The sequence below is a fragment of the Bufo bufo genome, chromosome 1 (assembly GCF_905171765.1).
Source record: "Bufo bufo chromosome 1, aBufBuf1.1, whole genome shotgun sequence".
Classification (NCBI taxonomy): domain Eukaryota; kingdom Metazoa; phylum Chordata; class Amphibia; order Anura; family Bufonidae; genus Bufo; species Bufo bufo.
In genome coordinates, this window is record NC_053389.1 from 587,500,870 (window position 1) to 587,527,240 (window position 26,371).

At 40.0% G+C, this 26,371-nt stretch overlaps 1 protein-coding gene across 1 annotated transcript in view; it reads right to left on the minus strand.

Annotated features, from left to right (window-relative positions):
* PLXNA4 (plexin A4) overlaps positions 1-26,371 on the minus strand; it is an 810,841-nt gene that overhangs the window by 670,912 nt on the left and 113,558 nt on the right. The window contains exon 2 of the mRNA XM_040413397.1: positions 19,921-21,143. Within this exon, the coding sequence (XP_040269331.1) occupies positions 19,921-21,087 (1,167 nt within the window). The 5' untranslated portion in view covers positions 21,088-21,143. The remainder of the gene's footprint in view (positions 1-19,920; positions 21,144-26,371) is intronic.

Here is a 26,371-nt window from a genome sequence, read left to right on the forward strand (position 1 = left end):
CATGTCAATTACTTTACACAGTTTAGTGTCATCTGCAAAAAAAAATATTTTACTGTAGAAGCCTTCTACAAGATCATTAATAAATATATTGAAGAGAATAGGGTCCAATACTGACCCCTGAGGTACCCCACTAGTGACAGTGATCCAATCTGAGTGTGTACCGTTAATAACTACCCTCTGTTTTCTATCACTGAGCCAGTTACTTACCCACATACAGACATCTTCTCCCACACCAAGCATTCTCATTTTATATACTATAAATATTTATATATATATATATATATATATATATATATATATATACACAGTCAGGTCCATAAATATTGGGACATCAACACAATTCTAACATTTTTGGCTCTATACACCACCACAATGGATTTGAAATGAAACTAACGTAAAGATGTGCTTTAACTGCAGACTGTCAGCTTTAATTTGAGGGTATTTACATCAAAATCAGGTGAACGGTGTAGGAATTACAACAGTTTGCATATGTGCCTTCCACTTGTTAAGGGACCAAAAGTAATGGGACATAATAATCATAAATCAAACTTTCACTTTTTAATACTTGGTTGCAAATCCTTTGCAGTCAATTACAGCCTGAAGTCTGGAACGCATAGACATCACCAGACACTGGGTTTCATCCCTGGTTATGCTCTGTCAGGCCTCTACTGCAACTGTCTTCAGTTCCTGCTTGTTCTTGGGGCATTTTCCCTTCAGTTTTGTCTTCAGCAAGTGAAATGCATGCTCAATCGGATTCAGGTCAGGAGATTGACTTGGCCATGGCATAACATTCCACTTCTTTCCCTTAAAAAACTCTTTGGTTGCTTTTGCAGTATGCTTTGGGTCATTGTCCATCTGAACTGTGAAGCGCCGTCCAATCAGTTCTGAAGCATTTGGCTGAATATGAGCAGATAATATTGCCTGAAACACTTTAGAATTCATCCTGCTGCTTTTGTCAACAGTCGCATGTTCAATAAATACAAGAGAACCAGTTCCATTGGCAGCCATACATGCCCACGCCATGACACTACCACCACCATGCTTCACCGATGAGGTGGTATGCTTAGGATCATGAGCAGTTCCTTTCCTTCTCCATACTCTTCTCTTCCCATCACTCTGGTACAAGTTGATATTGGTCACATCTGTCCATAGGATGTTGTTCCAGAACTGTGAAGGCTTTTTTAGATGTCATTTGGCAAACTCTAATCTGGCCTTCCTGTTTTTGAGGCTCACCAATGGTTTACATCTTGTGGCAAACCCTCTGTATTCACTCTGGTGAAGTCTTCTCTTGATTGTTAACTTTGACACACATACACCTACCTCCTGGAGAGTGTTCTTGATCTGGCCAACTGTTGTGAAGGGTGTTTTCTTCACCAGGGAAAGAATTCTTTGGTCATTCACCACAGTTGTTTTCCGTGGTCTTCCGGGTCTTTTGGTGTTGCTGAGCTCACCGGTGCATTCCTTCTTTTTAAGAATGTTCCAAACAGTTGTTTTGGCCATGCCTAATGTTTTTGCTATCTCTCTGATGGGTTTGTTTTGTTTTTTCAGCCTAATGATGGCTTGCTTCACTGATAGTGACAGCTTTTTGGATCTCATCTTGAGAGTTGACAGCAACAGATTCCAAATGAAATGAACTCTGGACCTTTTATCTGCTCATTGTAATTGGGATAATGAGGGAATGACACACACCTGGCCATGGAACAGCTGAGAAGCCAATTGTTACTTTTGGTCCCTTAACAAGTGGGAGGCACATATGCAAACTGTTGTACTTCCTACACCGTTCACCTGATTTGGATGTAAATACCCTCAAATTAAAGCTGACAGTCTGCAGTTAAAGCACATCTTGTCCGTTTTATTTCAAATCCATTGTGGTGGTGTATAGAGCCAAAAATGTTAGAATTGTGTCGATGTCCCAATATTTATGGACCTGACTGTATATATATATATATATATATATATTCTATATTTTATATACCTTTTATGTGCTACTGTATCAAATGCTTTGGAGAAGTCCAGATATACAACATTCATTGGCTCTCCTAGGTCTTACCCCAGCAAAGAAATTGATTTAATTAGTTTGACTTGACCAATCCTTCATAAACCAATGCTGAATAGGTTTTATACAATATACGATATATTTTCATGGAAATACTCCAGAATAGCATCTCAAACAGTTTACCCATGACAGATGTTAACCTTACCGGCCTATAGTTTCCAAGTTCTGTTTTTGACCAATTTTCGAATATTGGCATAACAAATGTCAATCCTGTCTATTACATCCCTTAATGCTCTTAGGATAAGGGGGTGTATGGAATCTGGACCCGATGATTTGTCTATTTTAATCTTTTTAAGATGCCACTGCACTTCTTCCTGGGACAGAAAGGCCACATTTAATGGGGCATTTACTTTGAAACTCTGCATTTCATCTGATATTTCATTTTTCTCAGTGAATACAGTGGAGATTAAAATATTTAATACATTTTCTTTTTCCTCATCGCTCTTTAAAGGGTCAAAATTTTTTGGTTTAAACTTTTTTTTTTACCATTTTTATAATTGAAGAACATTTTAGGGTTAGTTTTACTGTCTTTGGCAATGAGCTTCTCTCTATCAATCTTGGCTGCTTTTAGCTGTCTTGTATGTATTCTTTTTTTTCTTTAGAGCTTTGTAGTGCTTCCTCGATACCTTCCTGTTTTAGCCATTTCAATTTTTTTTTTCAATTATTGCCTCCTTTATATTTCTATTTTTCCGACTTTGTTTTTTCTTGTTCCTGACTCTTTTTTTCCTATAAAGTATGTACCTCTCACAATGAGAGTTTAAGATGCTTTTAAAGATATCCTATTTTGTGAATGTATTTTTAATTTTTAGGACATTGTTAAAGTCAGTGAGGCTAATGGTCTCTCTAAGCTCATCAAATTCAGCTTATCAGGTTTTGTCAGTCCTTGAAAAAGCACTGTTTTGAACGACAATTGGAAGTTTATTATATTATGGTCCATATTTCCCAGGTGTCCCTCAACCTACACATCTAATGTTCTGTCATGTCTATTGGTTAATATAGTCCAGTATAGAGGGAGTGCAGAATTATTAGGCAAGTTGTATTTTTGAGGATTAATTTTATTATTGAACAACAACCATGTTCTCAATGAACCCAAAAAACTCATTAATATCAAAGCTGAATATTTTTGGAAGTAGTTTTTAGTTTGTTTTTAGTTTTAGCTATTTTAGGGGGATATCTGTGTGTGCAGGTGACTATTACTGTGTATAATTATTAGGCAACTTAACAAAAAACAAATATATACCCATTTCAATTATTTATTTTTACCAGTGAAACCAATATAACATCTCAACATTCACAAATATACATTTCTAACATTCAAAAACAAAACAAAAACAAATCAGTGACCAATATAGCCACCTTTCTTTGCAAGGACACTCAAAAGCCTGCCATCCATGGATTCTGTCAGTGTTTTGATCTGTTCACCATCAACATTGCGTGCAGCAGCAACCACAGCCTCCCAGACACTGTTCAGAGAGGTGTACTGTTTTCCCTCCTTGTAAATCTCACATTTGATGATGGACCACAGGTTCTCAATGTGGTTCAGATCAGGTGAACAAGGAGGCCATGTCATTAGATTTTCTTCTTTTATACCCTTTCTTGCCAGCCATGCTGTGGAGTACTTGGACGCGTGTGATGGAGCATTGTCCTGCATGAAAATCATGTTTTTCTTGAAGGATGCAGACTTCTTCCTGTACCACTGCTTGAAGAAGGTGGCTTCCAGAAACTGGCAGTAGGACTGGGAGTTGAGCTTGACTCCATCCTCAACCCGAAAAGGCCCCACAAGCTCATCTTTGATGATACCAGCCCAAACTAGTACTCCACCTCCACCTTGCTGGCGTCTGAGTCGGACTGGAGCTCTCTGCCCTTTACCAATCCAGCCACGGGCCCATCCATCTGGCCCATCAAGACTCACTCTCATTTCATCAGTCCATAAAACCTTAGAAAAATCAGTCTTGAGATATTTCTTGGCCCAGTCTTGACGTTTCAGCTTGTGTGTCTTGTTCAGTGGTGGTCGTCTTTTCTCAGTTCATGGGCAGTTATTTTGCGCCTTGGTTTTTCCACACGCTTCTTGCGACCCTGTTGACTATTTTGAATGAAACGCTTGATTGTTCGATGATCACGCTTCAGAAGCTTTGCAATTTTAAGAGTGCTGCATCCCTCTGCAAGATATCTCACTATTTTTGACTTTTCTGAGCCTGTCAAGTCCTTCTTTTGACCCATTTTGCCAAAGGAAAGGAAGTTGCCTAATAATTATGCACACCTAATATAGGGTGTTGATGTCATTAGACCACACCCCTTCTCATTACAGAGATGCACATCACCTAATATGCTTAATTGGTAGTAGGCTTTCGAGCCTATACAGCTTGGAGTAAGACAACATGCATAAAGAGGATGATGTGGTCAAAATACTCATTTGCCTAATAATTCTGCACTCCCTGTATAGTCCAGTGTTGCCGCCCCTCTAGTCGGATCCTGAACCAGTTGGGAGAGGTAATTGTCTTTGGTAATTGCCAAGAACCTGTTTCCTTTATGAGATATACAGGTTTCAGTTTCCCAGTCTATATCTGGGTAGTTGAAGTCCCCCATAATAACCACCTCATGATTTTCCGCCTCGTCTATCTACTTTAGTAGTAGATTTTCTGTGGATTCTGGTATATTAGGTGGTTTATAGTAGACTCCTATTAGTATTTTATTATTGTTTTTAGCTCCATGTATCTCTACCCACAGTGACTCCACATGTTCATGTCCCTCACTTATATCTTCCCGGAGTTTGTGCTTTAAACAGGACTTTATATGAAGGCAGACCCCTCCCCCTTTATGTTTTTTATGATACTTTCTAAACAGACGGTAACCCTGTAAAGTTCATCTGCTGTACAGCCTTCCGGCAGGCTGTTCCATCGTAGAATTCCAGGAATCGGCCTTACAAAAACGCGCAGGAATCTGGCATTAGTATACATACAATTTTGACGTTTTTGGATATTTTTTACCCTACATAATAATTATGATGATTAAGATAGATAGATAGATAATGGATGGATGTAATGATAGATAGATAGATAGATAGATAGATAGATAGATAGATAGATAGATAGATAGACAGATAATAGGTAGATGATAGTTTAGATAGATGGAAAAACAGATAATGTGAAATGTAAAATCAAGTGGTTTCCTGGAACTGCTGCATGTAACCTTTAATCTACCGGTGGGGGCAGCAACACGTAGTGAAGTAATACATCTTTACCGGACATGGAACAATAACAATTCTATTCGGCTTTAAACCCTGGATATATATCACTGTATTATCTCAAATAGAGCAATAAAAGTAAAGTGGGTGACCTTTCAGTGATCACCGTTATTTAGAACATTTGTACCCTGTAAATCTTACCTAATCTGGACCTATGTAGATTGTAGGTTCACCTTTTACACAATTCCATAGAGCAGTTTGAAAGAACAGTTTAACAACATACTATTTTATTCTTTTTCCTTTGCGTGGATTTCCATATTCTGAATATTAGCTCTCTGGGCTCCAGTGACGAGTCCCAGCGAACAGCCGCACGTCAAGATTATGGCAACCAGACACCTCCACTTCTTCTACTCCTGCTCCAGCAATGCCATGGCTCACTGCTCTTATCAGCTGTGTCAGAGTGCTAGGACCATTGGCAATCACTGATGTAGAAGAAGCTGCTATGGATTCCTTGCCTGCACATTAAAGGGATTGTCTGATTTCAATAAAAAAAAATAAAAAAAATACAGACATCAAGGGGGAATAAGCTGATTAAGAAGTAAGCTGTACTTACCTAGTGATCTAGTGCTGTGTTTACCTGACTGCAGCTGTGACAACACTTGACTGCTGCAGCCAATCACTGGCTTGTTCGGCCTACCGCTGAGGTTAGTGATTTACTGCAGCAGTCACATGTTGTCAATGGCTGAGTAAACAAAACCCAGCCAGAAGAACCAGAATAGTGGCACTGGATTTGCTAGGTAAGTACATCTAACTTATTTATTGCAGCCTATTACCCAATGTTGTCATGTTTCTTACTGAAACCAGACAATCCTTTTAAGGTACCCTGAATGGCTATTTATCCCTGTAATATTGACTCTATTCTTGACTCCTGACCTTGATCTTGTTCCCCAATTATGTACTCCTGCCTTGCTATTTGGTTTTGTAGCCTGGGCCCTTCTTCTCCTGGTACTGACTTCTGGCCGGTGTCCTGACTATGGTTCTGTCTTATCTGCTTTGCTATATCCTGATTGCTATTGCATTTGCAACCCCTGGCTATATTCTGGACTTTGCTATAGATTCTTCACTAATGTCTATCCACTGGGAATAAGTGACTATTCAAAGGAACGGGATCTGGGAGTCAGGAAACACTACTGTAGAAGTTAAAGGGATTGGGCAGCCACTGTAGAAGTAGAAGTTAAAGGGGTTGTGCAGCCGGTATATACTGAAGACCTATCCCAACACCCCTACAGATCAGCTTTTTGCAGAGGGGGAGGCGCTCATGTGAGCACAATCTAATTATAAGTGCTGGTCCCATTTAAGTGAATAGGACAAGCAGACAGACCACACACCAATTTTAAATGTACCCCATTCGCTATCTTCCTAAATAAGAAGTATATATGTTTTCTTCTGTCACGTCAAGGCTTATTTTAACACGTTCATGAGGTCAGCTTTTTTTAGCTTACACTTATAGTGCATTATGGGTTATTATAATCATTGCCTGCATTCAGCTTCCCGTCATTAGCGGTACATCAGTGTCGAAGCAGAAAAGAAATATTAACATTTTTAGTGCTTCCTGGGCTGTCGTCACTGTGGTGCTTAGCTTATCCCTTCATTATTAGTACAAGAAGTATATGGGGAGATATCTTTAGCTTTCACTTGATGTGACCTTGATAACCCCAGGGAAATACAGAAGCCAGAGGTGATAATCTGATTGCTGGAAAATTGACAGCAGATAAACTTAACTGAGTTCAACTTTCCTAAATCGACATACCCCCTTACTGCCAGAGGGGACTGTGTAAGTGAATGTCTGATCTCCTTCCCCTCCTGGGAGCCTAACTATTCCTGTGAAGTAATAGTAAATGTAAGTGCTTCATTAAATGGACGGCAACATTGGAAAATTATCTTTGATTTCTTACTTATGCATGTTTTATTTGGTAAGTAAACCTCAGGCAATTGTCTGCTCGGCTTACACGTCTTAAATTTTTCTTCGCTTGCTTCTGATCATTATGTTCCCTGGCTTGTTGGTCAGGACAAATACAGATTTTTTTTAAAATTTTTGCTCTGTCTCTAAAATAAGGAGAAGGAATATGCAGGAAGATATAAAGATGCAGAGGAGCTTCATCTATAGTAGACTGGACTGTTAAAGCATTAGTAAAGGTGGACTACTATACGTCCTATGCAGAATCACATACAGCACATTTATATTGCATGAATAAGTGTGCCAAATCACATAGTCAGCTCTGCTGCATTTATGTAAACCATATACAATGCAGTTTTCTGAACTTAAAAATGAACACCTTGGGTGGAATGTTTATGTTCACTTTCCGTTTTGTCATGTTGCTGTTCAGCCGCTCATGTCAAGCCCTTATCTCTGAACTCCTGACTGCTCATAAACATTCACTATAGCTAAATTCTTACCAAACTGGCAACAATATGGCTTAAAGGGGTTGTGTCACTTCAGCAAGTGGCATTTGTCATGTAGAGAAAGTTAATACAAGCCACTTACTAATGTATTGTGATTCTCCATATTGCTTCCATTGCTGGCTGGATTCATTTTCCATCAAATTATACACTGCTCGTTTCCATTGTTATGACCAACCTGCAAGCCAGCAGTGGTGGTCATGCTTGCACATTGAAAGACAAAGCACCGGCCTCTCTGGTGGCCGTGATCGTGGAAGCGCACATGGTTAGTGGTTGTAATAATGGAAAGAGCAGTGTATGATGTGATGGAAAAATGAATCCAGCCAGCAAAGGAAGCAATATGGAGAATCACAATACATTAGTAAGTGCCTTGTATTAACTTTCTCTACATAATAAATGCTACGTGCTGAAGTGACAAAACCCCTTTAACCACCTCAGGACCACCGCACACAGGATTGCGTCCTGGCGGCGGCCCTGTTATTCCTCCTTGACGCGCCGGCGCGTCCTCTCGCGAGAGGCGAGATTTCCTGTGAACGCGCGCACACAGGAGCGCGCGTTCACAGGAACCGGAGGTAAACGAGTACATCTACAGTCTGCCAGCGGCGATCATTTGCTGGCAGGCGGTAGATGCGATTTTTTTTAACCCCAAAAAGGTATATTAGATGCTGTTTTGATAACAGCGTCTAATATACCTGCTGCCTGGTCCTCTGGTGGTCCCTTTTGCTTGGATCGACCACCAGAGGACACAGGCAGCTCTGTAAAGTAGCATCAAACACCACTACACTACACCCCCCCCCGTCACTTATTAACCCCTTATTAACACCTGATCACCCCATATAGACTCCCTGATCACCCCTCAAAACACATACGGACGTCTGAATGGAGCCTTACAGGGGAGGGGGGTGATCAATGACAGGGGGGTGATCACCCCATATAGACTCCCTGATCACCCCCCTGTCATTGATCACCTCCGTGTAAGGCTCCATTCAGATGTCTGTATGTGTTTTGCGGATCCGCGGATCCGCAAAACACATACGGATGTCTGAATGGAGCCTTACAGGGGGGTGATCACCCCATATAGACTCCCTGATCACCCCCCTGTCATTGATCACCCCCCTGTAAGGCTCCATTCAGACGTCCGTATGTGTTTTGCGGATCCGCAGATCCGCAAAACACATACGGATGTCTGAATGGAGCCTTACAGGAGGGTGATCAATGACAGGGGGGTGATCACCCCATATAGACTCCCTGATCACCCCCCTGTCATTGATCACCCCCCTGTAAGGCTCCATTCAGACGTCCGTATGTGTTTTGCGGATCCGCGGATCCACGGATTCGCAAAACACGGACACCGCGGATCCGCAAAACACGGACACCGGCAATATGCTTTCCGCATTTTGCGGATCCGCACATTGCCAGAACTATATAGAAAATGCCTTTTCTTGTCCGCAAGAATAGGACATGTTTTATAGGCTCTACAAAAAACGCAGTGTTTGCCCGATCAGGCCTGATCTTGTGCGCACACTTGCGTTCAGTCCGCCCCACCGCAGTGACAGAATATTATTTTTTTCTGATAACTGCAAAAACACCGTAAAATCGCTGCGGCACTATAAAGATCACTTTTTAGGGGCATGGCGAGTTCATAGAATATTTATACATTTTTTGTCACAAGTTAGCGGAAATAGATTTTATTTTTTTTGTTTTTTCTTACAAAGTCTCATGTTCCACTAACTTGTGACAAAAAATAAAATCTCACATGAACTCACCATACCCCTCACGGAATCCAAATGCGTAAAAATGTTTAGACATTTATATTCCAGACTTCTCACGCTTTAGGGCCCCTAAAATGCCAGGGCAGTATAAATACCCCACATGTGACCCCATTTTGGAAAGAAGACACCCCAAGGTATTTCGTGAGGGGCATGGCGAGTTCATGTAAAATTTTATTTTTTGTCACAAGTTAGTGGAATATGAGACTTTGTAAAAGAAAAAAAAAAAAAAAACTTTTTCCGCTAACTTGTGCCAAAAAAAAAATATTCTAGGAACTCGCCATGCCCCTCATGGAATACCTTGGGGTGTCTTCTTTCCAAAATGGGGTCACTTGTGGAGTATTTATGCTGCCCTGGCATTTTAGGGGACCTAAAGCGTGAGAAGTAGTTTGGAATACAAATGCGTAAAAAATGCCCTGTGAAATCGTAAAGATTCTCATTGGAATTTGGGCCCCTTTGCGCACCTAGCCTGCAAAAAAGTGTTACACATGTGGTATCGCCGTACTCAGGAGAAGTAGGGCAATGTGTTTTGGGGTGTATTTTTACATATACCCATGCTGGGTGAGAGAAATATATCTGTAAAAGTCAACTTTTCCCATTTTTTTATACAAAGTTGTCATTTTAGAGAGATATTTCTCTCACCCAGCATGGGTATATGTAAAAATACACCCCAGTCTTTCTCAAGCATAGCTTAATTATCTCCTGTTTATCCATACTGTTTAATTACGGATTTCTAGTGAAATACTATAAATATGTATTATGATATGATAAAGTCATGTTCAATGCTTTAATTCAACTTTAAGATGAGCAAAATCCTGAAAGCAATTCTTAGTTTGCATCAATAAATTCTTACAATAAAACAGGTAAAATAATTTCTAATAATGGTGTGTGTGTATGGCCATGTGGTGGAACAATTACAAGTGGAAGAATAATAAATCATGATTTCTGAAGGTATTATTCCCAACACTGCAACTCTTCAAGGCTTTGCAAGTCTACTAGGTTTTGCGGTATATTAATTTTATCTGTTTTGTTAATTCCTCTGCCACATTTTGCAATGAATATCCTATTCTTCTTTGGGATAAGGAAAGTATACATTTTACTCTATTTTCATGCAAATGTTATCTAAACCTCTTGTGTTCATGTATCCTAAGAAGAAAAAAGGATTCCCTGCTTGATGCTCTTATATATCAAGCCTAAGCTATACAGCACCTTGCTTCCAATAATAGTACTGGATAACATGACTGATTCAATAGAAAAACAGAAAAATCTTTAAAGCACTAAAATACACTGCTCAAAAAAATAAAGGGAACACTTAAACAACACAATGTAACTCCAAGTCAATCACACTTCTGTGAAATCAAACTGTCCACTTAGGAAGCAACACTGAGTGACAATCAATTTCATATGCTGTTGTGCAAATGGGATAGACAACAGGTGAAAATTATAGGCAATTAGCAAGACACCCCCAATAAAGGAGTGGTTCTGCAGGTGGTGACCACAGACCATTTCTCAGTTCCTATGCTTCCTGGCTGATGTTTTGGTCACTTTTGAATGCTGGCGGTGCTTTCACTCTAGTGGTAGCATGAGACGGAGTCTACAACCCACACAAGTGGCAGTGCAGCTTATCCAGGATGGCACATCAATGCGAGCTGTGGCAAGAAGGTTTGCAGTGTCTGTCAGCGTAGTGTCCAGAGCATGGAGGCGCTACCAGGAGACAGGCCAGTACATCAGGAGACGTGGAGGAGGCCGTAGGAGGGCAACAACCCAGCAGCAGGACCGCTACCTCCGCCTTTGTGCAAGGAGGAACAGGAGGAGCACTGCTAGAGCACTGCAAAATGACCTCCAGCAGGCCACAAATGTGCATGTGTCTGCTCAAACGGTCAGAAACAGACTCCATGAGGGTGATATGAGGGCCCGACGTCCACAGGTGGGGGTTGTGCTTACAGCCCAACACCGTGCAGGATGTTTGGCATTTGCCAGAGAACACCAAGATTGGCAAATTCGCCACTGGCGCCCTGTGCTCTTCACAGATGAAAGCAGGTTCACACTGAGCACATGTGACAGACGTGACAGAGTCTGGAGACGCCGTGGAGAACGTTCTGCTGCCTGCAACATCCTCCAGCATGACCGGTTTGGCATTGGCTCAGTAATGGTGTGGGGTGGCATTTCTTTGGAGAGCCGCACAGCCCTCCATGTGCTCGCCAGAGGAAGCCTGACTGCCATTAGGCACCGAGATGAGATCCTCAAACCCCTTGTGAGACCATATGCTGGTGCGGTTGGCCCTGGGTTCCTCCTAATGCAAGACAATGCTAGACCTCATGTGGCTGGAGTGTGTCAGCAGTTCCTGCAAGACGAAGGCATAGATGCTATGGACTGGCCCGCCCGTTCCCCAGACCTGAATCCAATTGAGCACATCTGGGACATTATGTCTCGCTCTATCCACCAACGTCACGTTGCACCACAGACTGTCCAGGAGTTGGCAGATGCTTTAGTCCAGGTCTGGGAGGAGATCCCTCAGGAGACCGTCCGCCACCTCATCAGGAGCATGCACAGGCGTTGTAGGGAGGTCATACAGGCACGTGGAGGCCACACACACTACTGAGCCTCATTTTGACTTGTTTTAAGGACATTACATCAAAGTTGGATCAGCCTGTAGTTTGTTTTTCCACTTTAATCTTGAGTGTGACTCCAAATCCAGACCTCCATGGGTTGAAAAATTAGATCTTTTTTTTTGTTTTTTTGTGTGATTTTGTTGTCAGCACATTCAACTATGTAAAGAACAAAGTATTTCAGAAGAATATTTAATTAACTCAGATCTAGGATGTGTTATTTTTGTGTTCCCTTTATTTTTTTGAGCAGTGTATAATGAGTGTATAATAATAAGAGATGAGCGAATCGAAGTTGACGAAGTGGAATTCGATCCGAATTTCAGGAAAACTTCAATTCGGAACAAATGCGAATTCCCTCACACTTTGTGGTAACGAATCGCAATTTTCTTAAAACAGCGGCTACACGTGTGAGGACTGAAGATATGGGGCAAGGAACTCTGGGAAGGCAAGATCACCCATATTGACATGCCTGCATACAGTCAATCGGCAGCCAGCCAGTCCTGTGATGTGACAGCCCTATAAATACGGCAGCCATTTTAGATTCTGCCATTTTCCAGCGTTCAGAGTGCAGGGACTGACATGTGAAGGTGCTAAGGGCAGCTATTGGAAAGACCTCTATGTTTAAAAAAAAACTGAAAAAAGGATTTATAAGTGCAGGGAAAGGATAGGGAAGAATTATTTCACAGCATCTTAGTGCAGAGAGAGACGTCAGAAGGCGCTAGGGACATTGATAGGAAAGTGATTTACAAGTTCAGGGAATGATTATTTGGGGATCCAAATAGTCATTAGACAGCTCTGTCATTCCAGCATTTTGTTACTGGGCTGCAAGTGTTATGTTGGAAAGCCTTTAGTGGCTTATATCTTAGTATCTTATTCAGTACAACAAGAAAAATATATATGTATTTCACTTCTGCAGTTATTTCTGTTGAAAGCATATAGGGGCGTATTACAGTAAAAAAAAATTAAATATGTACACACTGCACTGTTGCAGTTATTTCTGGTGACAGCGTATAGGGGCGTATTTTTGTAAAATAAGAAAAATATATATGCACTGCACTGTTGCAGTTATTTCTAGTGAAAGCGTATAGGGGCGTATTACATTAAAAAAAGAAAAATATATTCTCAGTGCATTTCTGCAGTTATTTCTGGTGAAAGCGTATAGGGGCGTATTTCAGTAAAATACGAAAAATATATACGCACTGCACTGTTGCAGTTATTTATGTTCAAAGCGTATAAGGGCGTAGTTCAGTAAAAAAAGACAAATATATATGCACTGCACTGTTGCAGTTATTTCTGGTGAAAGCGTATAGGGGTGTATTTCAGTAAAATAAGAGAAATATATACGCACTACACTACTTAATTGTTTTCTGGTTAAAGCGTATAGTGGCCTATTTACTTCCAACAAGAAATATATATTCTCAGGTCACTTCTGCAGGTATTTCTGGTAAAAGCATATAGGTGCGTATTTCATAAAAAAAAAGAAAAATATATACGCACTGCACTGTTGCAGTTATTTCTGTTAAAAGCGTATAGGGGCGTATTACACAAAAAAATACATATATATATACACTGCACTGTTGCAGTTATTTCTGGTGAAAGCGTATAGGGGTGTATGTCAGTAAACTAAGAAAAATATATATGCACTATTGGATATATATATACGCGGTTAGATATATATACGCGGTTAGATGTGTTAAAAGCGTTTAGTGGCCTATTGCAGTACAAACAGAAAAATAAATTCTCAGTTCACGTTGGCGGTTATATGTGTTGAAAGCATAGCTGGGATTCAGCAGGGTGGCAGCAGTGGGAGGTCGGGTGCCAAACGTGTCCGGGGTAGAGCACCTGCTTCGCAGCAGCCTACCTGCCTGGGAAGTAGTGGTGCAGAGTTTCATGGAAGTAGCGGATGTAGCAATCAGTCGGTGCAGCAGTTATATGTCTTATTTTGTATTTCAGTATAAACAGAAAAATACATTCTCAGTTCACATCGGCGGTGGTTAGATGTGTTGAAAGCGTTTAGTGGCCTATTTCAGCACAAACAGAAAAATGCATTCTCAGTTTACATCGGTGGCTGTTAGATGTGTTGGCGGTTACATGTATTAAAAGCATGGCTGTGATTCAGCAGGGTGGCAGCAGTGGGAGGTCGGGAGCCAAATGTGCCCGGGGTAGAGCACCTGATTCGCAGCAGCCTACCTACCCAGGAAGTAGCAGGGGTTCATGGTAGTAGCAGTCAGTCAGTGCGGCGTTTATATGTGGCAAAATATTTATTGAAGTATTTCGGTCGAAAAACTAAATTTATTCAGCGGTCAGTGCTGGGGTTATATCTTTTTTGAATTATTTCGGTGGACAAAAAATCTTGAATTCAGCATTAAGCACTGCATTTATATGCGGTAAAATCTTTTTAGAATTATTTAGGTGGTAAAAAAAATCTTGTATTCTGCATTAAGCGCTGCGAATATATGCGGTAAAATCTTTTTTGAATTATATAGTTCGAGAAAAAATCTTGTATTCTGCATTAAGCGCTACGCTTATATGCGTTAAAATCTTTTTTGAAATTTTTGGGTGGAAATACAAATTTCCACCTCCTCCATTAACTTCCTTATCTCTTCATTAGCATCGGACACACTAACTTTACACCGCCGTCCCCCCAGCTATATATATAAGTGGTGCAAGCACCACCTAGGGCAAATAAAGGTAAATGACACTGCCAGCCTGTTAAAGGGAATTACAGCATGATACCACAACACATTTGATATGACATTTAGCAAGAGTTTAAAGTGCCCACATATAGCACATAGTGGGACACTGCATCAAGATGAATCAGGCGTGGATCAGCCAGGATTTCCACACACCAATGCCTGATGCATCAGACTAGATCATCCATGGTGCCACACCAACAATTTGACAAAAGAGACCGGTTTCTTCTGGCTACCTGCCTCAGCTACTATTCTGATGCTGTTACCCGTCTGATGCCACACATCTGATGCCAAGTGCTCCTTCTTTCACCCACCATCTTCAGCGGGTACTGGTATTGCCACCCATCTCCACAGTATGTCATCTTGCCACTCTGTGGCCTCCTGATGCTGCCGTCACCTCCAGACTCTGTCATTGTGCCACTCTGTGGCCTACTCATGCTGTTGCCACCTCCAGACTCTGTCATTGTGCCGCTCTGTTGCCTCCTCCTGATGCTGCTGCTGCCACCTCCAGACTCTGTCATTGGGCCACTCTGTGGTCTCCTCATGCTGCTTTCACCTCACCATTATGTCATAGGTCCACTCTGTGGACTGCTCATGCTGTTCCCACCCTCCCCACTTTATGACTGGTCCACTATTTTGGCTTTCGGCTTGGCTGGCATCATCATTTATTTGACACTTCTTCTGATCTGTCAGAAAGAAGGAAAAACGAGACGCACAACGGATCCTGTCTGTGTAGCAGCTGTAAGGCCTGTATGAACCAATCAGAATTGGCTTATGATTTGGTAGCCAAAAGCAGGAATGGGTAGAAAACACAGAAGACATGCAAGTATTCCATTCACGAGTCATCTCTGTTTTAGATCCACTCCTTTTTTTTTTTGCCTTTAGCAATACTGATGGATTATTGAGCAAATGCTGACCTAGTGAATTCGTATGCTCCACAGACAGGATCCGTTTTTTCTGAGTAATTGTTCTGACGGATCAGAGAATGGGGAAAATTAATCAGTGACGTCAACACAAACTTACTGCTGACACCCTCTCCACCCTGTCTGGGATGCTCTACTTGTATACGCGTTTAATAGAACATGCTCTGTAGACATCTATGTGGAATTAGCTGACGCTAACATCGACCTGAAAGGCTGAGTTGATACTTGAGTTATTTGGTCAATTTTGGCCCCGTGACTGCCCAAATAAGTGAAGTGTGCAGTGATTCTAAGAGCGACACCTGTCATCTGCATGTCATACTGACTGACAGTATTATTTCACTACCACAGCAGACTCCCTATGCGTGTTAGTGCAAGGCACAGTGTTCTACACCACTATAAAGGCTCTCTGCAGCTAGGAAATAACTGTTTTTTAACGTAATTCGCTGCAAATTTATTCAGATCAAACCAAATTTTTCCTGGAAAATTTGGCGAATCGGCGATTCAAATTTTTTAAAAAGTCACTCATCTCTAATAATAATAAAATACAAATCCACCAAAAATAACTTTAATGTTTGCTAGCGTGTGCTTAATATTTAAAGGGGGCCTATAAATACTGGGGGCACTATAATACTGCTGGGGACACTACGGGACAATGTAAGTACTGGAGACACAACAGAGGTGCACTATAATACTGGGTACATTACAGGGGGCATTATACCTAACTGGGGGCACTAAAGGGGAGCATTACTCCTACTAGGGGCACTACAGACATATTATATAACATTATAACTACCGGGGCACTACTGAATAAAGGACATTACACTTACTGGGCACTGTAGGGAGAACTAGGAGCATTACACTTAATAGGGGCATTATACCCACTGGAAGAACTACACAGGGCCATTATATCTATTGAGAGCATTACAGGGGGCATTATAACTCCTGTGGCACTACAGATGGGCATTATAGCTATTGGGTGTAATAGGGGACTAGGGACTAGGGACACTATATGTATCTTAACAGATTTGCACTGACAATATAATTAACACCTATCACACATAAGGGCCAAAAAACATGTGCTCCGGGTACATGCCCCAAAATATAACACCAAAGAATAGCAACAACCGGAGATATACAAATAAATAAATCTTTATTATCACATGATTTTAAAAACACACATAAAAAATAACAATCTCAGGTTGTCATAGAAAACATGGGGCAAAACGCCCTAGCAAGTAAACATGTACTCATAACATATCAATCCTATCACAGCCACATCAATCACAGTACAACAATATCACAATATCATAGCATCATACTAACCACGTGTCCTGCGCCCTGACGCGCGTTTCGCTCAATGCTTCATCAGGGGGTGAATGCAGGGGGTGATGAAGCATTGAGCGAAACGCGAGTCGGGGCGCAGGACACGTGGTTGGTATGATGCTATGATATTGTGATATTGTTGTACTGTGATTGATGTGGCTGTGATAGGATTGATATGTTATGAGTACATGTTTACTTGCTAGGGCGTTTTGCCCCATGTTTTCTATGACAACCTGAGATTGTTATTTTTTATGTGTGTTTTTAAAATCATGTGATAATAAAGATTTATTTATTTGTATATCTCCGGTTGTTGCTATTCTTTGGTGTTATACTGACAATATAATGCCAATTGTGTAGTACCAAAGACCTAATAATTATTATTTGCTTCTGTCTAATAATTATTGAAACACCTATAGGTGACCTATGGTGACCTTAAAGAGGACCGTTCACCACTCCTGACATGCCTGTTTTAATAGCTTCATGCATTCCCCATGTAATAACAATCCTGGAGCAGCTATTTGTATGGCTATTTGTGCCATTCCTTTATTATTTCTACTAGAAGTTATGAATGAATTGCTAGCAGTCTGCAGTAAGGGTACAGAGGGGCGGTAACCAGTTAGGGGTGTGGCTCTGCGCAGTCTCCCTCTACCCAATCAGTGCTGCCATTTTCAGACTGTTCAGGTACACACACCCAACTTGTTACCACCCCTCTGTACCCTTGTTGCAGACTTCTAGTAATTCAATTATAACTTCTAGTAGAAATAATAAAGGAATGGCACAACATAGAGCCAGAAGAATAGATGCTCCAGAATTGTTGTTACATTTGGGGATGCATGAAGTTATTAAAACATACATGTCAGGAGTGGTGAAAAGTCCTCTTTAAAGGGGTTTCCTACAATGATATTTTAAAAGTTGTGTCTAGTATAGCAAATACTATATGGCATATTACAATGTTGCATCTCACATTCACTTGAAAAGGGCTTAACTGCAATACAAGATGTGAAAAAATGTCACTCTTTCTGTGAAAACAAAATCCAATTTTTTTAATTTGAGACCAACTATTGTGTTTTCCATAATACAAATTAAATCATAAATGATCTTAACAGCAACTCTGAGTAACCAAGGGACTGTGTGATTAATTTCTTCATACACAGTTACCTGTGCCACATATACCTGGTAATGTTTGGGTGGGGGGTGGTTGCAACACTGCAGGATACATAGGATGCCTGTTTAATGTTACTGGCATTAGAAGAGTCTCTGCAAAAAGTGGCTGAAATTAAAAAAGGTCTTGGCAATGTGAGTCATTTATCAGGGAAAACATCTATCCTCTTTCTAATGGCATATATTTGAAAAAATAAATCAGTTCTAACATATAATTATTTCCATCACAAACACACCAACCAAGTAGCCCAACATACTTGACTAAATTATACTGTACAATGATCTGAACAGGCAGCAGTATAGTGAAGTGGCAGTCATCAAAACATCAAATCCATTGGGTAATATGCCGCCTACCTATATTCTAGATGTTGACCTCTTTATAAAAGAAATCTTTTATTTAGATTTTGTCTTTAGGCATCTCTACATTAGTTACTGGGAGCGATTATTGGTGTGCTGCATAGTCCATGTCTGTAGCTCACCAGATTTTATGAGTTTACTGGCTAGTGGCTACAGTTCTGAAGGTCTAACCAATGTCATCTTTGGCACATGATATAATGTTCCAGTTGTTTTAAACACTTGACTTTCTTAACTGTTTCCTGCCATTTATTAGATGATCCTGGATTCTTCATTTTCCATATGAATACTGAAAATGATGAACTATTAGGCTGATTTAAAGGCTATGGACTCTTTTGCACTGAAATGAAAATTGAGCAACGTTCTAAATACAGACTTTATAAAAACTCACCCAGCTAGCTGTCCTGCTGAATCTGACATAGATGTGACAGAACACTGCTAGCTGTGTCATCTTTTCCTGCTTCCCTACTTTCTCTCACATATATATATATATATATATATATAGATATTGGGAAAAAGCGTACACTGCAGTCAGCAGTGGAAGGGGCTAAGTTATATGTTGTCTTTTAAAATAATAAGAAGAGATCCCTTGTGGAGTGTAGAAGAGCAAAGCAGTCCATGGAGATTTAGTGAAGATAGCAGCATCCTGGACACACAGGGAGAGAATTATCATTTATCAAATGCCACATATTGCTTGATAAATTAGTTTTATCCTTAAACCTAACACTTTTGTCTAGAAAAACTACTCCACTTTTCCTACTCCTGCCTCTTCCTGGAGTCAGATTGCAACTTTGTAAAAAGTCTCAGTGATAAATCTGGAGTAAAACTCATTCACATAGCTAATTAAACACACTCTCCTACCCATATTTTAAAACTGGAGTGAGTGGTGTAAAATGCAAAAAGGTGCAATTTTTCTTGTGCAAGAAAGTCCAAAAAGTCGCAAAAGCCCCAATTTGCAACCTTTTGAAGACAGAATTCTGGAGTGAAGTCATGATAAATCACAGCCAGAGAATTTACACCCAGCATGTATTACTGAAAGGGACATATCCACGTGAAAAAAATCTTAAACTAGGAGCAAGTTCCACATTGTGTATTACGGTGTCTGACAAGGTTACTACTGACTATTTTTTATTTACTGTCATACAACTAGAGAAGGATTTTTTAGAAATGGGCATTAACACTGAAATGCAAAAAAAATAGGAAGGGATGCAATTCAATTCAACTGGTATTCAATGAACAACTAGTAACATGTGAAACATTTTAAAAGACAAGCAGCAAATGTATTTCCTAATATTTTGAAGATTACTGACAATTGTATTTCTATTGTATATTCATAGTTGTTCTTATATCATACAAGTCATTTCATTAAATCCATAACGTTGTCTTACCGCATTACTGCAGGGAATGTCTTTCACTTTCAGCCATGCAAGATCTAAAGTGCCTTCACCCTTGTAGCAAGATTGTAGTCTTTCTTTAATTCTATCATTGATTTGTTTAAGAGCAAACACACACAAGGCAGACTCATCCAGTGACTTTGTTCGCCTCTTCTGACCCTTAGAGAAGATGGTAAATAGAACATCATCACCAGGTTTGATTCCTAAAGACTTTGCAAGAATTGATCCAGCTTTGGACAAGTAAGCAGCCTGAAGAAGTCTGTACTCCACGCCATTTTTCTCACATCCAATTGGAACCTCAACATATGAATTAAAAGCTGTGTCCTCCTTGCACAAACGGACTAATTTTGATGTGTAGACCTGCTCCTTTGTACCGGAACCAGGTGGTAACGTCATCTCTGGCTGAAGTGTCAAGAAGTAAACAAAGTTTGCACTACTAAAGCCATATATGTAGTAAATATCAAAATCTGGAATAACATTAAAAGTATCTGAAGGTATTTTTATCATTGATGCAACAAATTCATCATGGAACACATATGCAAACATTCCATCAGCTTCAGAGTTCCTGGTGAGTTTTCTGCTCGAAATGGTAGGAAAGTATTCTGGTTTCCCATCAACAGATGTGGCAATAAACAATTTATCATCTAAATTGTTGTTTGAAACAATAACTCCAAAAACAGAGCCACTCTCATTAACCCCTGAAAGGTAATGTTCTTTTTTATGGAATGGCTCACCAAGTTTAAAGAGGTCCTCCAATCTCAGAAGCTTGCAGATACCCTGATAGAGGCTTCCACAGGCTATCAACCTATTTTCTTTATTGTCAATTAGCAGCATTTTGTTTACATTATTAGTATATACCAACGGTTCATTGCAAGGCTGGACTATCCTAGGAGGATAACACTTTGGGTTGTCTTCATCTGGTCCAGTCTGGTGGGTCAGTAAGACCTTCAAGTCTTCAGAAAGTTTGTAGATCCTGTTAATAGCTCCTATGTAAATGTGTCCAGTTCTTTCATCAACTACCAAGTGATTGAAAGTCCAGTCAGCTTGTTCCGTATAGAAAGTGGTAAAATTTCTCTTTGTCTTTTGGGAGATAGCTGACACGGTGGCTAATAACATGAAGTGGGAGATGGTGCAAACCCAGCTCCATCTCACAGATGCCATATTTGTAGCCAAATTGTTTTATGATCTTCAATATAATACGTCTGCTCCCTTTGGTCCTGTCAAGAAATAAGAACACAGGTCAATACACAGGCCAATACTGATTACTTAATTTTAAATAACTGTCTTAATGTAATCCTTGGTAATACAACCAGTTGGAAAATCGTCAGGATTATGGTGCCTTTTCATTAGTAAATCTGTCCCACTATTTTTATGAATTTTATATTCAATTTAATATTTTCATAATCATCAACTTTGTACACAAAAATAAAAAAATAAAATAAAACAATGATCTCATAAGGTGCCAGGTTCTGTACTGGGCTCCTTAAAGGGGTCATCCAGTAATATATAATGATGATCCATCCTCAGGAATAGATCATCATTATCAGATTGGCACCTAGATCTGAATACTTTTGTAATACATGTAATAAACATGTATTAGAGCTACTGTCATGCTATGAAATCCATCTGTAGAGCACCACCTGCTGTTTGTTCTATTTCTAATTTCTCTATCGTCCTCAGTGAGGTTGATGCACATGCTCAGTTTCATCCTTCAACTGCCACCAACGGCAGCAAAATGACACAACCCCTGAGAAAGGACACGCCCAATGAGCTGCTAGCTTGAAATAAATCTAGGAGAACAAATGGAGCAATGAACAGGAAGATCTCAAGATCCATGTGAGGTACACAGCTGGTCCTAGCATTGTTAGAAAGGCATTGTCAATTTTTTTTTTTTTACATCAATCATTAGTATTTTTTTTATACATATTCCTTAGCGTTTAAAACTATAAAACTATATGTAAAAAAGGAAAGATTTCTCAAGCATAGTTTCTAAAGTATGACTAATATATGATAACTTCCTGAGCCATAACACTGCACCCTAAGAAATCAACAAGACCCTGTACTATGCCTCTGTATCCCTGATTTTAAAATGAAGCTCAGTTGAGATCATTTATTAAGACGGTTGTTTTTATACTCCCGTCTTAAACTGAAGTTTCTCAGAGTGAAATGCGCCACATTTACGAAGACCCACCTCTGTCCTCAATACAGAAAATGAAATATGTGACTTTACAGGGGTACATTCACATTACAGTTTGCACCATTATCTCTCTTAAAAAATTATAAATCTGTTGGGAACCTTGCTGGATCCATCTATTTTTTGGATTATCCCATACACTTTCCTCTCTACTTTTCAAAATGGCAGGAGGAGAGAAAAGCACTAAATTTCTGTGCATACAGGACGTGTGCCAATATTTTTTTTATGTCAAAAGACTGGCAATAATCCATTGATAAATTCCACCCAGAGTGTTTTTCTGTTGCATTGTCATGGAATCCCAAAAAATATTTTAAAAAATTGTAGATACCATATGACCAGAATATATTAGAAATTCAGGGCCACTCAAGCCACAAGCATGCGGTGTACCTCTATACAGACTCTGTGTATAAAGGCCAGCCATGAGGTCACTGGTATGAGCTTTCTCAGAAAATCAGTCCATGCTAATATACTTGGCTTTAATGGTTAATTAAGAAATCCTTGGTCTACCTGAAAGGCAGGTACTTCATTACTGACACATATCATCTTATTAGTGATATGAGGGCAATGCTTTTAATGAAAATAATTGCTATAAACACTTCTGTTAATTATTCTTCTACATTGTAATTAAAAATAAATGTATTCTTGTAAATTAAAATGGTCTTAATATTCATTGTGGTTTTCACTGGATCCTATCATTAGTTTGCCAAGCACTTATTAAATTAACAGCAACCAGCTTCCAGAATAAACCTCATATTGTAAACTAATTTGTAGCGAACGACTGCAATCTGTTGTAATAATAATACTACTAATAATAACAATAATAGTAATAATGATAATAATGCACAATGCATAGAATAATTCTCCCCGGGCAGACAGGTTCAGTTATATGAATACAGATATCATCAATCCGGTTAACCTCTTTTCTCCTGGAAAAAGCATGCCCATTAATCTGGAACCAGATGGTAACACTACTAGATTTAACAGACCAAGAAAGATTAATAACCTCTGTTGCCAAGCAACTCCACACAGATGCTATGGGCAGTGTTGGGGTGAAAGGGTTAGAGTGCCAAGCTAAGGCTATGTATCACTGCAAGGATCCCTGTGGCATTGTTATGTGGCTGTCAAAACATCTCTATAGTCTGTAAAACTTCTCTGTACCCTGAGATTCCGAGGAATGGAGACGGTTTTGGGTCAGTAACCAGGTCTCCGGTGGGACCTATAAAACCACATCATGTAAAGTGGTGACTGCACTTTGAAGAGACAGATCCCTGAGCAACACTGAGAAACAGATTCTTCAATGAGTGAGAAAATAATGAAATCTAAGAAAATGTATGTTGTTGTATGTAAGTGTGTGCATGAGTCTGTGTGTATATATGTGTGTGCATGAGTCTGTGTGTGTATATGTGTGTGCATGAGTCTGTGTGTGTATATATATGTGTGTGCATGAGTCTGTGTATATATGTGTGTGCATGAGTCTGTGTGTATATATGTGTGTGTATGAGTCAGTGTGTATATATATGTGTGTGCATGAGTCTGTGTGTATATATGTGTGTGCATGAGTCTGTGTGCATATATATGTGTGTGTGTGCATGAGTCAGTGTGTATATGTGTGTGTGCATGAGTCTGTGTGTATATATGTGTGTGCATGAGTCTGTGTGTATATATGTGTGTGCATGAGTCTGTGTGTATATATGTGTGTGCATGAGTCTGTGTGTATATATGTGTGTGCATGAGTCTGTGTGTATAAATGTGTGTGCATGAGTCTGTGTGTATATATGTGTGTGCATGAGTCTGTGTGTATATATGTGTGTGCATGAGTCTGTGTGCATATATGTGTGTGTGTGCATGAGTCAGTGTGTATATGTGTGTGTGCATGAGTCTGTGTGTATATATGTGTGTGCATGAGTCTGTGTGTATATATGTGTGTGCATGAGTCTGTGTGTATATATGTGTGTGCATGAGTCTGTGTGTATATGTGTGTGTGCATGAGTCAGTGTGTATATATGTGTGTGCATGAGTCTGTGTGTATATATGTGTGTGTGCATGAGTCAGTGTGTAAATATGTGTGTGCATGAGTCTGTATGTATACAGTCAGGTCCATAAATATTGGGACATCGACACAATTGTAACATTTTTGACTCTGTACACCACCACAATGGATTTGAAATGAAACGAACAAGATGTGCTTTAACTGCAGACTGTCAGCTTTAATTTGAGGGTATTTACATCCAAATCAGGTGAACGGTGTAGGAATTACAACAGTTTACATATGTGCCTCCCACTTGTTAAGGAACCAAAAGTAATGGGACAATTGGCTTCTCAGCTGTTCCATGGCCAGGTGTGTGTTATTCCCTCATTATCCCAATTACAATGAGCAGATAAAAGGTCCAGAGTACATTTCAAGTGAGCTATTTGCATTTTGAATCTGTTGCTGTAAACTCTCAAGATGAGATCCAAAGAGCTGTCACTATCAGTGAAGCAAGCCATCATTAGGCTGAAAAACAATATAAACCCATCAGAGAGATAGCAAAAACATTAGGCGTGGCCAAAACAACTGTTTGGAAGATTCTTAAAAAAAAGGAACGCACCGGTGAGCTCAGCAACACCAAAAGACCCGAAAGACCACGAAAAACAACTGTAGTGGATGACCGAAGAATTCTTTCCCTGGTGAAGAAAACACCCTTCACAACAGTTGGCCAGATCAAGAACACTCTCCAGGAGGTTGGTGTATGTATGTCAAAGTCAACAATCAAGAGAAGACTTCACCAGAGTGAATACAGAGGGTTCACCACAAGATGTAAACCATTGGTGAGCCTCAAAAACAGGAAGGCCAAATTAGAGTTTGCCAAACGACATCTAAAAAAAACCTTCACAGTTCTGGAACAACATCCTATGGACAGATGAGACCAAGATCAACTTGTACCAGAGTGATGGGAAGAGAAGAGTATGAAGAAGGAAAGGAACTGCTCATGATCCTAAGCATACCACCTCATCAGTAAAGCATGGTGGTGGTAGTGACATGGCGTGGGCATGTATGGCTGCTAATGGAACTGGTTCTCTTGTATTTATTGATGATGTGACTGCTGACAAAAGCAGCAGGATGAATTCTGAAGTGTTTCGGACAATATTATCTGCTCATATTCAGCCAAATGCTTCAGAACTCATTGGACAGCACTTCACAGTGCAGATGGACAATGACCCAAAGCATACTGCAAAAGCAACCAAAGAGTTTTTTAAGGGAAATAAGTGGAATGTTATGCAATGGCCAAGTCAATCACCTGACCTGAATCTGATTGAGCATGCCTTTAACTTGCTGAAGACAAAACTGAAGGGGAAATGCCCCAAGAACAAGCAGGAACTGAAGACAGTTGCAGTAGAGGCCTGACAGAGCATCACCAGGGATGAAACCCAGCGTCTGGTAAAGTCTAAGCGTTCCAGACTTCAGGCTGTAATTGACTGCAAAGGATTTGCAACCAAGTATTAAAAAAGTGAAAGTTTGATTTATGATTATTATTCTGTCCCATTACTTTTGGTACCTTAACAAGTGGGGGGCACATATGCAAACTGTTGTAATTCCTACACCGTTCACCTGATTTGGATGTAAATACCCTCAAATTAAAGCTGACAGTCTGCAGTTAAAGCACATCTTGTTTGTTTCATTTCAAATCCATTGTGGTGGTGTATAGAGCCAAAAATGTTAGAATTGTGTCTATGTCCCAATATTTATGGACCTGGCTGTATATGTGTGTGCATGAGTCTGTGTGTATATATGTGTGTGCATGAGTCTGTGTGTGTATATGTGTGTGCATGAGTCTGTGTGTGTATATATGTGTGTGCATGAGTCTGTGTGTATATATGTGTGTGCATGAGTCTGTGTGTATATATGTGTGTGCATGAGTCTGTGTGTATAAAGTATATGTTTGCGTATGAGTTTTTGTGTGTGTGTGTATATGTGTGTGCATGAGTCTGTGTGTATACAGTATATGTTTGTTTGTGTGTGTATATGTGTGCATGTATGAGCCTGTGTGTGTATATGTGTGCATGTATGAGCCTGTGTGTTTATTTGTGTTTGCATAAACATTTTTGCTGCACTTGGCCTCCATAATTCTTAAATGGAAGAAGTCTGGAACAATCAGGACTCTTCCTAGAGCAGATTGCCTCACCAAACGAAGTAGTTAGGGAAGAAGGGCCTTGGTAAGAGAGATGAAAAATAACCCAATGGTGACCCTGGCTGAGCTCCAAAGAATCTGT